We start from the raw sequence: 12,660 nt of genomic DNA on the forward strand, positions 1-12,660 counted from the left end.
CGGATCACAATCTACAACAAGATGACAAAAGTGCCTAGGTGTTGGTATATTTCTAATACTCATATCTCAGAGTATGAGTTATTTCCCGAATGAATTCTTCTGTGCAGCCTATATAATTTTAATTATTATGTAGGAGATTATACGGCAATCCTTCCAAGTATTAATTGTTCTGATAATAGTAGAGGGCCTCCATGCACAGGGTAAAGATTGAAGCTTTGACCTTACACAGTAGTAATTTTTGGAGCTATGCTAACTTTGTCATTGCAGTTTGTTTTGTAGGCCCCACTTTTACCATATTGGCATAGGTTAATACACGATTACAATGTGGTCATATTCTTTGAAATACTTTCTGTTCGATAGAACTGTTTGAACCTTGCGATCATTCAAAGAAAATTTTACTGTCAAACACATTATTTCTTGAGCAAATTCTGCTTATTCCATTTCACCAAAGTGGCTAGTTATTGAGTAAGTAAGGAGTATACAACTGTTTGGACATCTGAAAGATGTACCGGCCCATATTACAGGAGGGGTATGTAGAGAGCAGCCCACAACGCCTGCCATACCACAAGCCCACGCGGCCGGCGCCGCCAAGCTCCCTCGGCGGGCCGTCGCCAGCTCGTCGTCGCCGTCGTGTCCCCATCCTTGCCAGCTCGAGCGCCGCCGCCGGCCAGTCGCCCCACCCCTGCCGGAACACTGTTCCGGTTGCACTGGTGAGTCGAATCCACTCGTCTCCTCTCGTCCGTCTCCTCTCGTCCGTCTCCTCCCCGCCAATCCCCGGGTTGCTGCCTGAAGCGGCGGGTCGGATTCAGAGAGGGACCTGCCACTCGCCACCTCGCCCTCCGGCGACGGCGACCTCGCTTGGCCGAACCACACCGGCACGGCGGTGAGTTCCTTCCTTGCCCCTCCTCGCTCCTCTAGATCCCTCTCGCTGGGAGAACCCCTGCCTAAAACGGTGAGATTCCGAACTAATACAGGGCACCGGACGAGAGATTGTTCGGCAGAATGCAGCGGCCGGTGGGTCAAGCGACAAAGAGCACACACCAATCCATTTATTACTGTAATTGTTATGCAAAACATCCGGTCCGAGCGGCAAGACAATGCGTAATCGTAACGCATTCGCATGTGAAAGCCATTGCATAATTGAGGTACATGGCGCACGAACTCTACTTATTTGGACGGCATATATGATTTTTTTGTGTTCATGCACCTGACACAAGTTTCTCCGCACGCACTCTTGTACAGAAAAAAGGCAACGAAGCACAGTAGTATACTCGACAACAACAAGAAGACCAAAAACCACAGCACCGGCAACTCGAGACTGCTTCTGAATCCATAATGCCGGTGTTCCTCTCACCCCAGGTTCTCTCCCAGTTTCCTTATCCTGAAAACACACCTTGAGATCACTAAAGGGGAAAAAAATGCACCTGAATTCCTTAAATTGATATGGGTAGATAACATCGGGAGCTAAGAACTATCAGTGTATATTCATGTCATGTCAAGTAAATCAACTGAGATTCCTTGAAATACTTGCAAATTAAAACGATGAAATCCAGTAGGGGATCTTTTAGACATTGAATCGGTTGATTATCTGCAGAAATTTTTTCAAAATCCTGCGATGCACAACTTGATACTTCACACTGCAACTGAAACATTGTTGCCACTCATCATTCATGCCATGTCTCTGCAGCCGCACAAGATCTCCAAACTGAATGGAGCAATTGCGTGTAGTTTTGAAAATTGCTTGCTCCTAAGTGAATTAATTCGAAGGGAAATTACTCCCAAAGGGACCTTTATACTAAACTGAAGGAAATATGTTTTGCAATAAAAAATATCCACTAAATAATCAGGAATGATATAAGTGCAGAAAAAAAATTGGAGCTATATTGCTGAGTCTTGTACTCCCTCTGTCCCAAAATAAGTGTCTCAAATTTGTACCAACTTTAGTACAAAGTTGTATTAGAGTTGAGACACTTATTTTGGGACGGAGGGAGTACTAATGCAAAGCACATTTAGTCTTGTAAGAAGTAGGGAAATAAATGAACATGGGACTATGTCTTATATATGTTAATAAATTTTGTTTTGCCAGAAGGTGGTATAGGGAAGGTATACCGTATGCTTACAGATTGCCTTTGGAGTGCTTTGCCAACAAACATATCAACTGGAGATGGTATCAGCTTGAAGTTGAGGGCATCCTTTGATATTATACTCCACCTGACCAGAGGATGGCAAGCCTTTCAAGCAAGATAGTGCCCCACAATCTTTGATGGTTAAGTTGGTCAATGCCTTGCATGAGTGGAGCCTTATGGTTGTTAAAGCTGAACACGTCATTATTTCAACTTCACTTAGCTCAGAACAATTGAAGTCAATCTTAACATCCTTCAGGGAGGACATACCAATCAAGGATAGTTTCTTCAGGTATGGCAGCTCCTCAAATGGTGGCAGGGTTTTCATTGCTGTACAGTCTTGGAGTTGGAGGCTTTCCAAATTGCCGAGTGAGAAATTTCGTCCCAACCATGTTGGAGTAGCACCGGCGTAGTTTATGACAAGAAGATGCGCAAGGTCACCATGTGGTTGAAGACCCTCGATCACTTCTTTCTGAACATCATTATTTTCTCCCCATGAGAGTGACAGTGTCCTTAGATGTTCCTTATCTTCAATCCTTGCACCGCTGGCCTCTGCCTTATCTTTGACATTCTCAAGACCAAGGATACTAAGCGACCCTTTGATCTCCTGTAAGTGTTCCAGCTGCGAAATATTGAAGTCACTCCCTTTTTGAACCTGAAATTCATGCAGCTCTTGTAGAAGCTTAAGTTCTCCAACTCTTGATATCTTCGAGTGCAATGATCCTGACCCCGGAACAAGCAGATATTGTAGGTTCAAGAGATTACTGATAGACTTAGGCAAATCACTTAGACCACTCCAATGTGTGATGTCCAATACTATTAGGTGGTAGAGCTTACATATAGCCTCAGGCAAAGGTCTGTGCTGGTCTGAACTGTACCTCAGTTCTAAATAGCGAAGATGGATGAAATTTTGGACACTGGATAGCAAACTGTCAACATTAAAGGGCATTGCTGATAACTTAAGTATCTGGACATAACTTAATTTCTCCAAAGCCCCTACAAACTTTTCAGAGATCTTTTCATCATATATACCTACAAGCATTAAACTCTCCAAAGTTTTCAGAATATCTTTTTTCTCAATTTCATCCAACTTTTTTTCAAAGGTTTTATGATGTCCTATAATTTCATCCTTGTAGACCGACTCAGTCCAGATGCCCACATGACGAATGGATGTGAAGACCTTCAGAGAATCTGAGCCATCAACAAGAAGGCATTCATGCACTGAAACTTCTTGGGCTACATCATGCATTAAATCATGCACGATGAAGTGCTGTTCATCTTTCTGAAAGAAGCTCCGGTCTACCAAATCATCAAAGTTGTCACTTCCGGCATCTTCTAATTTCTTTCTCTCGTCCATGACAAAACCAAGAGCAATCCACATACGTATCAACTGCTCCTTCTCAAATCTGTAACCTTTTGGAAACATAGCACAATATGAGAATAGCTGCTGAAGGTGATAGGGGAGGTGATTGTAACTGAGCTTTAGTGCTGGTATGATGTCATCCACTGTATTTGATAACTTCCATTCATCACTTTTTAAAATACGTTTCCAGTAAACTTCAGTAAGGTTTCTCCTCAAAAGTGTGGCTACACTTTTAGCCGCTAAAGGATTTCCTTTCAGCTTGATGGCTATCTCTTTCCCGATTCCTTGAAGCTTATTGTTTCCTTGATAATTCTCATCACGAAATATGCATCTTTTGAAGAAGGGCCAAAATGTTTCATCATTCATACCACCTAACTTGATATGTCCCTCCACTTTGCTTGTTATATTGGCAACAGACAACTTCCGCGTTGTCATCAAAATCACATTACCCTTGGAATCTGTACATCTAAGTGGAGCCAACAGTTTGTCCCAGCGAGCCTCGCTCTCTTCCCACATGTCATCCAAAACAAGCAAATATGTTTTCTTGTGCAAGTATTTGTTGATCACACGTTGAAGCCCATTGAGATGTTTGATGTTTGCGTACTCCGAGGCAGGTGCTATTTCTTCAAGAATCCCTTGTGCGAGCTTGATTTCATCAAAATTAGCAGATACATGGACCCAGATCTTGATGGCGAAGTCAGCTCCCACTTGCGGGTTATGGTACACCAGTCGAGCAAGTGTGGTCTTCCCAACACCTCCATGACCAACTATTGGCAGAACCAGAAGCTCTTGATCACTGAATTTACTTGCACTAATTAGTTTTAGAACATCAGCCTCCTCCTTCCTCGGGAACAACTTGGATTCAGTGAAGAATTCTACTGCCGCGCCTATGTTTGTGCTTGTGTTTTGAATTGCTGCAAGCAGTTTATCATGTTTCTCAATCAAGAGAGCAGCGTGAACATTGTCACAGATCTTATGCAGCTTCTCCACAGTATTTCCTATGTCTTTGATTTCAAAACTTGTCAATTTCCCCTTGGATTGAGTCATAGATTTCATTGTTGATGTAAACTGATTGCGGCCCTTCAGTTTCATCTTTTGTATCTGTTCATCGTACATTGGAAGTGTTAGAATTAAAACTCTTTTTTTTTCATATCGATAATACAAACTTTGATTTCACAGAGCAAATCGGCATCAACATCAAGAAAGCTGAGATGTACTCGGCTGGCACCAACAAGCGCAGAGGATGCACCACACTGAACCGAAGGAGAAAAATGTTGTTTGAAATGTGAATGTTAGGTCTATCAAAATGCAATGAAAGGATGCAATCTGACTACCTTTCCCTACATTTCTGCAAGAGTCTGTTTCCAGGACTTGAACCTGTGACGGTCACAAGGCAGCACCTTTACCACTGCGCCAAGGAAATGAAGGGGGACCTCATGGCGCAAATGCTATATTTCGCTAAGTGCAGGCAATAGTGAGCGGTCAGATCCTCCTATCCATTGCCTTAAGCAACAAACATCAGTAAATCACACAACTAGGATGGCTCAAAATAAGTGCACCCACATGCCGCTTCCACTAGTACTAGCAAAATATGGTGATGTTCGCTCGAGAAAATAACAAGTTGGAGAAACCACAACTCCTAGCTCCAGAAAAGCTGACTAAAGTTATCAGACTGATTGAAAAAAGTATTGTTGCGAAAAGTCCATGAATTCTAAAAAATCCCATTAATATTAAATATTTATCAATTACAAAAAATTCAAAAAATATAAAAATATATTAAAGAATTCTTCAAAAATGCTCGCAAATTTAAAATATTTGTGAATCTAAAAAATGTTCACAATCTTTTAAAATATTCATGAATTCAATAAAATTCCAAGAATAAAATAAACAAAGAAAACAATAAAATGAATAAAGGAAACGAAACATAAAGAAAAAATGTAAAAGAAAGACCGGTAGAAAACCTTAAAAAACGCTGATAAAACAGGAGGACAAAATCGCTAGCTGGCTCAGCCCACGACAGCGATTTCTAACAATGGGCAGCGCTTTGTCTTGCTTCGTGCGAGACAGAAGATCCCCTCGCCTCAAATGCTTCCTTAATTGCCCGGCCCAGCGCGCAGGAGCGTTGCCTCCTTTTTGTTATTATTACTTTCATTTACATATTTTACCCCTAAAAAACTTTTACTTACATTTTTGAAATGGAAAATGCCACTATAATTATAGGACCGTGATATTTGGCACACATGTGCCATATAAGCAAAACTGCCACACCTCTACTTCTTTCATTTTAAAGTACCACACGATCCCTCGTCCTTTGACCTCGCCTCCTCCCAAACGACCCCGCAGGCTCGCCCGAGAAACCTGCTTCTCCCGCACATCTCGGGCGCCCACCCCCGAGAAAACTGCCACTTCTTCACGTCTACAACATGATTTCTCCTCAGGACAAAGTTACCATGGTATTCGTATGCAAGTTATCAGGCCTGTGTTGCATAACTTACCGTGCTATTTACATAGAACGTACCAGGTGTCTATGCTTCAACAACTACATCCCTTCAAAGTTACCACTGTGTTTTGTACACAAATTATAAGGTCTTCGATGTGTAAAATACCGTGGTACTTACACATAAGTTATCAGGGTATATGTACATCAACCTCCCCCCGCTCAAAGTTACCATGAGGGATTGTACATGAGTTACCGGGTCTACAGTTCGTATATTATCATGGTACTTGCACCTAAAAACCTGGGTGTGTTTCGGTAGCTTTTTCCATAGGTCAAAAATTACCACGATGTTTTTGCGTAACTTATCACGCCTATAGCACGTGTGCCCCTCATGACACTAAACATTATGTGACTTTCCGGTGGCACGCCATGTGTTATGTTCATCCAAGAGGCCCACGCGCGAGGCGAGTGTATGTTTTTAACAACTTAGTTTCCTTTGGTAAAAACGTTACCATCATGTTTATATTGCAAGTTATCGGTTATGCAGTGCTTATATTATCATGTTATTTACACAAAAAATATTGGGGATGTTTTGAACAACTTTTTACCGGGACAAAAAGTTATCATGGTGATTCTAGGTAACCTATCAAGCCCGTAGTGCTTAAAATATCATGCTATGTACACAAAATTTATCAGGGGTATGTTTCAGCAAATCCCGCCCCCCACGGGTCAAAAACTTATCATGGTGTTTAGTTATCGCAGTACATATGTTTTCATGCTATTTACACATGAAAATGCCAGGGGAGGGAGGTAAACTACCGTGCTATTTACACAGAAGATACCGGAGTATCTTTTCAAAAAAAATCCCTACAGTCAAAGTTACCATGGTGTTTCTACCTCAGTTATCAGATATGCGCTACGTATATTACCATCTATTTACACATAAATTATCGGGTATCTTTTCACATTTGTCTTCCCCAATGGTTAAAGTTACCATGATGTTTGTATCTAAATTATCAGGTCTATGGCGTGAATGTTATCGTGCTATTTACAGAAATTACCGGGGGGCGGGTTCAACAAATTTATTCCCAATGATCAAAGTTACCACGAACATGTCAAAAACAGTATTTCCCTTAGCTTGCTCAACAATGAGTGTCATAGGTGAGGTGGTTAGCTCCCTTTATTGATTACCTGCAGACCAGAGATCAAATCCTAGTCCAAGCATTATTTTTGCCGAAAATCGGGAAGGCGTGTGGGCCATAATTGACGATTACGAAAATTAGGAAGGCACGAGCGGGTGTGCCGGGGGGGAGGGCATGCGAGAAAGGAAAGAAATCGGAGGAGGTAGGTGGGGGAAGACGTGCGGGAAAGGAAGGAGATCGGGAGGCGTGCGGGAAAGGAAAGAAATCGGGCGGACGTGCGGGGAAGGAAGGAGATCGGGAGGGAACTGACGGTGCTGGATGCGTGTGGCAGTTTCGCAATCTGTCACACGGTTGCCATATACATATTTCGATAATTATATGTTAAAATAAATTCATCAAACATTATTTTTTTTCATCCACAGTTAAAAACTATTCGTGCAACTTTTAAAAAATGTTTATACATTCAAAAAAACTTTCTGACATTTTAAAAATGTTTATGCATTGTAAACAAGTGTTGGTACCGTTAAAAAACTAGTCATGATATTTAGAAAAATCACACTTTCAAAAAATGTTCATGACATCCACAATAAATGCTTATACAACGTAAAATATTGTATGCATAAGTCTAGAAAATGTTTTGTACCATTAAATTTAACGTAGTTGACATTTAAAAATTGTTCAAACATTCCAAAAAATAATCGTGATAAGTTAACAAAAACTGCACAATGTAAATAAATGTTCGTATAATATGAAAAAACTATTTCATACCACTCAAAGAAATGTCCACGCATTTTAATAAAAAATTTCATGAAATGTTAAAAAAATAATACATTGTACAAAATGTTTGCCTAATATAGAAAGTATTTGTACCATTGAAAATATTCAACATATGCTTAAAAATGTTTAACGGATATTCAAAGAAAAAAATATCCAAACGTGTATTTCAAAAAGAGATAATCATGTATTTTAAAAACATTCAATGTGTATCAAAAAACTATTACGTGTGCTTAGTAAATGTACAACGTGCATTGAAAAAGTAAACATGTATTTAAAAATTAAAAATATTTAAAAAGAACCATTAAAGAAAGATGGAAAACCAACCTGAAAATAGGAAATAAAAATAAAAAGGAAAGCTAGGAAACCAGTAAAACACACGCGGAAAACCGAAAACCGCAACAAAAACAGATGAAAATCGCCATAGAGAACACAAAAATACACGCTAAACCTGTTATAGAAGCTTCCCTGAAATCCGCTCCCGAGGAGCCATATTAGGCCAGCCATCTGGCTCTATCCTAGTGCGAGACAATACTCCGTCACAGTAGGCGACATATAGTTTCGCGTTTCTGCAACAAGCGAAGAATAAGATACTGCGTGGCCACTTACGCTTACGCACATGATGTAGTAGGCCGACCCAGCAAGCGGATATACATCATTTTTTTTCATTCTGGTTTCTTTTCCGTTTGTGCCGGGTCTAGCCCTCAAAACAGAAGTTTGTTCCGAGTATTTTATTCAATTTTCTGTTTTCATTTATGATTTTAACTCTTTTTATTTATGGTTTTAGTTTTTAATCTCCTTTTCCGTTTATTTATTTTTGCGAAAAGAGCCTGAAGATCACAACTAATAAGCCGAGACTACAACAGTAGCCCTAACAAGAAAAAAAAGTATTAATGTGAACAACACGAACATCACCTTCAGGATGGGCTGATGGCGCACCGCCAACACCATCGGTCCACGCCCGGAGCCAAGCCAACCATGTATGAACCGCCGGACTGTAAGTTGCTGGACAGGAAGTCATCGAGCCGTCCTTGAAGGACCAACATCCCAAAGAAGGAGACTTTGCTGCATCTGGACCATCGCGAACGCACGCAAATCCGGAATGCTTCTCATCAGCAATGAAGCCCGCGCTGGTGAAGCAGGGAAGAAGTCCCAAAACCAAAATCTTCTGCGTGACCGCTGCCCTGCCACGCCAACCAGACCAAGGAACCCTAACCCCGTCTCTCCGTCGGAGCAGCAAGAATCTAATTCCACGAGCCCTACTAGACCGCCAGAGAGGCCACTGGCCGAAGAAGGCAGGAGCTCGGGAACACACATCGCCAGAATGCCGCCGCCACCTACTCCAAAACGACAGCGTGGCACACCCATATCCACACCGCATATACATAACAGAGCAGAGATTTGGGGTTCCCGCACCAACCTACCGCCGGAACGGCCGATGGTGGGGGAAGGAACTCATGGTTTTGCCGGCGGCCGCGGGGGGAATCGAAAGCGCCTATCGAACCTCCTCAAGGGAAAGTGGTAACCACTAATAAGATTTCAAACTTCTTATTTCCTTTTCCATTTTATTTTATATAGTTTTGGTTTATTTTGTTTTTTTCCTTTTCCTTTTATAAGTTTTTGTTCTTGTGTTCAATTTTTTTCTAGTATTCCATTTCGTTTCTTTTTTATTTTTGTTTATCTATTTCCTTTTTGAAAGTATTTTTTAAATACGATGAATATTTTTTTAAGTGTGTGAACACTTTTTAAAACAACATGAATGTTTTTTTAAAGACGTGAGCACTTTTTTTTACAATCACACGAATATAACTTTTAAGAACTACGTGAATATTATTTATGACTTGAAAATAGTTTAAAATACGATGAACATTTTATAAGTTGATGAACATTTTTCTAAAAATGCATGTTTTTACGAACCATGATATGTGAAACACTTTTAAAAATTCATGACCTTGGTTTTAAAATTTCATTAACATGCTAAAAACGTGTAAACTTTGTCTCTAAATATGCAAACACTTTTTAAAATTCTTAATAAGATTTTTAAGGGAATGCTTAATCATATTTGAAATTACTTGTTGAAAAAAAAATACATGAACACTTTTTTGATGACTTGAACTTTTTTTTAATAAAAGAACACCTATAGCAGCTCGCTTGTCTCTCTAGAAAAAACCCGAAATGCTCTCTCTCTCTCTCTCTCTCTCTCTCTTAATATTGCTACTTTATAGTTGAGACTAATGTTGATTGAGCAATTCTACATCTAGAAAATTTCAAATCAAATAAAATCAAGGTGATAATCATGGCAAGGGTTAATTAATTTTTTATACCAAGGTGGGTAATTGAGTTTGAGTTTGAGTTTATGGTTTATCTATTTGTTCATTTGGCAAATTTATGGAAACAATCATAGATGTACATCATGTTATGACATCAACACCTATAGAAAATCATTCAAAAATAAGAGCGAGTATGCCCTGCACAGAAAAAAAAACCCAACCTATGTTTAAAATTGTGCAACAAAAACCATTATTTTTTATGACCAATTTGATTATATTTTCCTAAAAATGTATTTAAAATGCACATGATTTTTTTTAAATAGAAGGGCATAGTAGATGGCTATTCTTTTGTTGTTTATTTTTTGTGAAAGATGGCGGGTTTTCCCTCAACTTTTCCTTAGGACATATTTGATTGTGAACAATAATTCATGGCTAGATTTCTACAACTAACAATCATAGTCTAGACGAAGCACTGAAAAACTAATCCATATTAGTGAGACATATATGGCATGAAACACTTGTAGTTTTAACCCTGGTAGGCTAGGAGTACAATCACATGAGCTAATTAGCCACTGGACCAATGGCTGGTGTACCTTTTGAAGGCTCATAGCTTATCTCTGAGATACAAAGTTTTTATTTCTACAACAAAAGGAGACAATACAATTTTATATAGTTGGACACTATGATCGACTTTTTTTGCAAGATAACATGGGGAGCTGGGTGTGTGTGGGTGGTGGGTTGGGGGGGGGGGGGGTAAGGCATCGTCAAATTTGAAGTAACTGGATTCTTACACATAGTTTTACCATTCCTTTTAAGAAAACTAAGGGTCCTAAAAGTTAAAACGATAGATGCATTTCTTAGTGTTTTGAGGCCATCAACCGTCTGATTGCATCACCAACGAACCAGATCTTCGGTCATCCCAAAGCGTGCACCCTGGCCTCGTTCAACACGCTGCCCTGCCCGATCCAGTTGGCGCAATGTAAACGGGCTGCTGCTCCACAGACCAACTATGCTATCTTGACGTTGATTTGTGTTTTTAGCGGGTTTGCGGATGAGCAAGTTGCTATGCGCCCTGTTTGGAAGTCGGGCGTAGAGGGCAACCTCTTGTGTTTAACCAATTGTGTACCCTTTTTGTCCCAACCTCTGTGTCCCACGGCATCCGTGAACCGTAGGTGTCACAGCCGCCGCTATCATCGGCCCTGGGCCTAGGCTCCGAGTGCAGCCGCCTAGGGCCCGGCCACGGCAAGGGCCCATACCTTGTGTACGTTTGCTTGTTTTTTAGAGAGAAGTTTGCTTGGTATTTACTAATACTATGTCATAGAAGATAGAAGAAGAAAAGAAGTCGATCCAGCAGGCCTAGCCCAGTAGGAGATAGGCATTTTATACTGGTACTAGCATTACTACAAATCGATCGAGTATTACAAGCTGAGACGTTAAATGATGTCTCAATTGTTCTAATTCTTTAAGCGTTTAAATAAACGCCTCTTGTACTAGAAATGGCTGAACTTTTGTACCAAAATTCATATTTACACAGAAAAAACCATGTGGAATTGTGGTCAGAATTATTTTTTATGTATTTCCGTTTCATCATTTGGGTGTATGCATGCATCCTACCTATGAAGAGGCCGGATGCGTGTTTATTGTATTCGTATGCACTTAAGTCGATAAAAGCTACCGTTGGCTTCATTGTGTTTCATCATCATTTGCTTCATTTTAAGTCGATAAAATCTGTTCTTTGTCGAAAATTTCTGTTCACCGCGTACAGGTGAGCTCGATCGAGCATGGAGTCGAGACTTGCCAACAGCATACACCAATCTACTAACTGTCCCAAATTCAGGCCTAGTACAAACGCACCTTTTCCTCCAGATCATAGTACCGGAGCTTGTCGAGGTACTTGGCCAGCTTGACTGCCTGTTCCAGGACCTCCGTGATCTGCCGCGCCAGCTCCTGGTTCCCGATCATGACCCCCGAGGTGGCTCCGGCGGTCACGGAGCCAAGGACGAGGTTGGCTCGACTCAGCTCGTGGACGAGATGCTTCACATCCTTGTTGAAACCTTCCGACCCCAGCAGTGCTTGGATGGCAGCGTCTTTGAGGTGGTCGAGCAGCTTGTTCAGCACCCATGTCGTCGCCGCCGCTGCGAGGAAGATGGGATCCATTTCTCGACCAAGGCGAGGAGAATCCAAGGACGACTAGTCCGGCGTACTGTTCGCGGTTTCATTTATTACGCTCACCGGCCAAATTTTGTAGGATCGGAAGATGATTGCGTTGGGTGGGAGCGATACGCGTCGCCTCTTCCACAGCCACATGTCGCGTGGTTCCGCTCTCTTCCCCATCGTGGCCCCTCGAACGACCTTTCCTTACCTCTCATTTTCTTTCTTTTGCTCTCGCTTCCTGTACTGCTACCTCCCTCCTAATCTATTGGTCTTTTTAGTATTTTATACATAAAATTTTTTGATCATAAATTTAACTAAAAAAATAATAATGCATGTCAAAAAATTATATCCTTTGGTTCGTATTTGAACATAGTTTTTAATGATATTATTTTTTGTT

General features: G+C 40.8%; 1 protein-coding gene and 1 long non-coding RNA gene across 6 annotated transcripts; one reads left to right on the forward strand and one right to left on the reverse strand.

The window, feature by feature from the left end:
* Positions 1 to 527: 527 nt before the first annotated feature.
* On the forward strand, positions 528 to 5,422 carry LOC120962101 (uncharacterized). Of its 4 annotated transcripts, none has more exons than XR_005752923.3 (5): positions 528 to 883; positions 975 to 1,145; positions 1,243 to 1,359; positions 2,087 to 2,415; positions 4,666 to 5,422. It is a non-coding gene; the product is annotated as an uncharacterized lncRNA (long non-coding RNA). The 4 variants fall into 4 exon arrangements; XR_012205764.1 differs by lacking the exon at positions 4,666 to 5,422 and adding an exon at positions 3,260 to 3,685 and having other exon boundaries at positions 530 to 883; XR_005752924.3 differs by lacking the exons at positions 2,087 to 2,415; positions 4,666 to 5,422 and adding an exon at positions 3,260 to 3,547 and having other exon boundaries at positions 532 to 883.
* On the reverse strand, positions 1,105 to 12,408 carry LOC109748056 (putative disease resistance protein RGA3). Of its 2 annotated transcripts, none has more exons than XM_020307113.4 (3): positions 11,964 to 12,408; positions 2,121 to 4,587; positions 1,105 to 1,381 (listed from the first exon to the last, which is right to left on the reverse strand). In XM_020307113.4, exons 1-2 carry the CDS (start codon positions 12,264 to 12,266, stop codon positions 2,155 to 2,157), a joined length of 2,736 nt encoding a protein of 911 aa, XP_020162702.1. In that variant the 5' UTR covers positions 12,267 to 12,408; the 3' UTR covers positions 1,105 to 1,381; positions 2,121 to 2,154. The 2 variants fall into 2 exon arrangements, with proteins under 2 accessions (XP_020162702.1, XP_020162701.1); XM_020307112.4 differs by having other exon boundaries at positions 2,110 to 4,587; positions 11,964 to 12,375.
* Between the last annotated feature and the right edge of the window lie 252 nt (positions 12,409 to 12,660).

The sequence above is a fragment of the Aegilops tauschii genome, chromosome 3 (genome assembly GCF_002575655.3).
Source record: "Aegilops tauschii subsp. strangulata cultivar AL8/78 chromosome 3, Aet v6.0, whole genome shotgun sequence".
NCBI classification, from domain to species: domain Eukaryota; kingdom Viridiplantae; phylum Streptophyta; class Magnoliopsida; order Poales; family Poaceae; genus Aegilops; species Aegilops tauschii.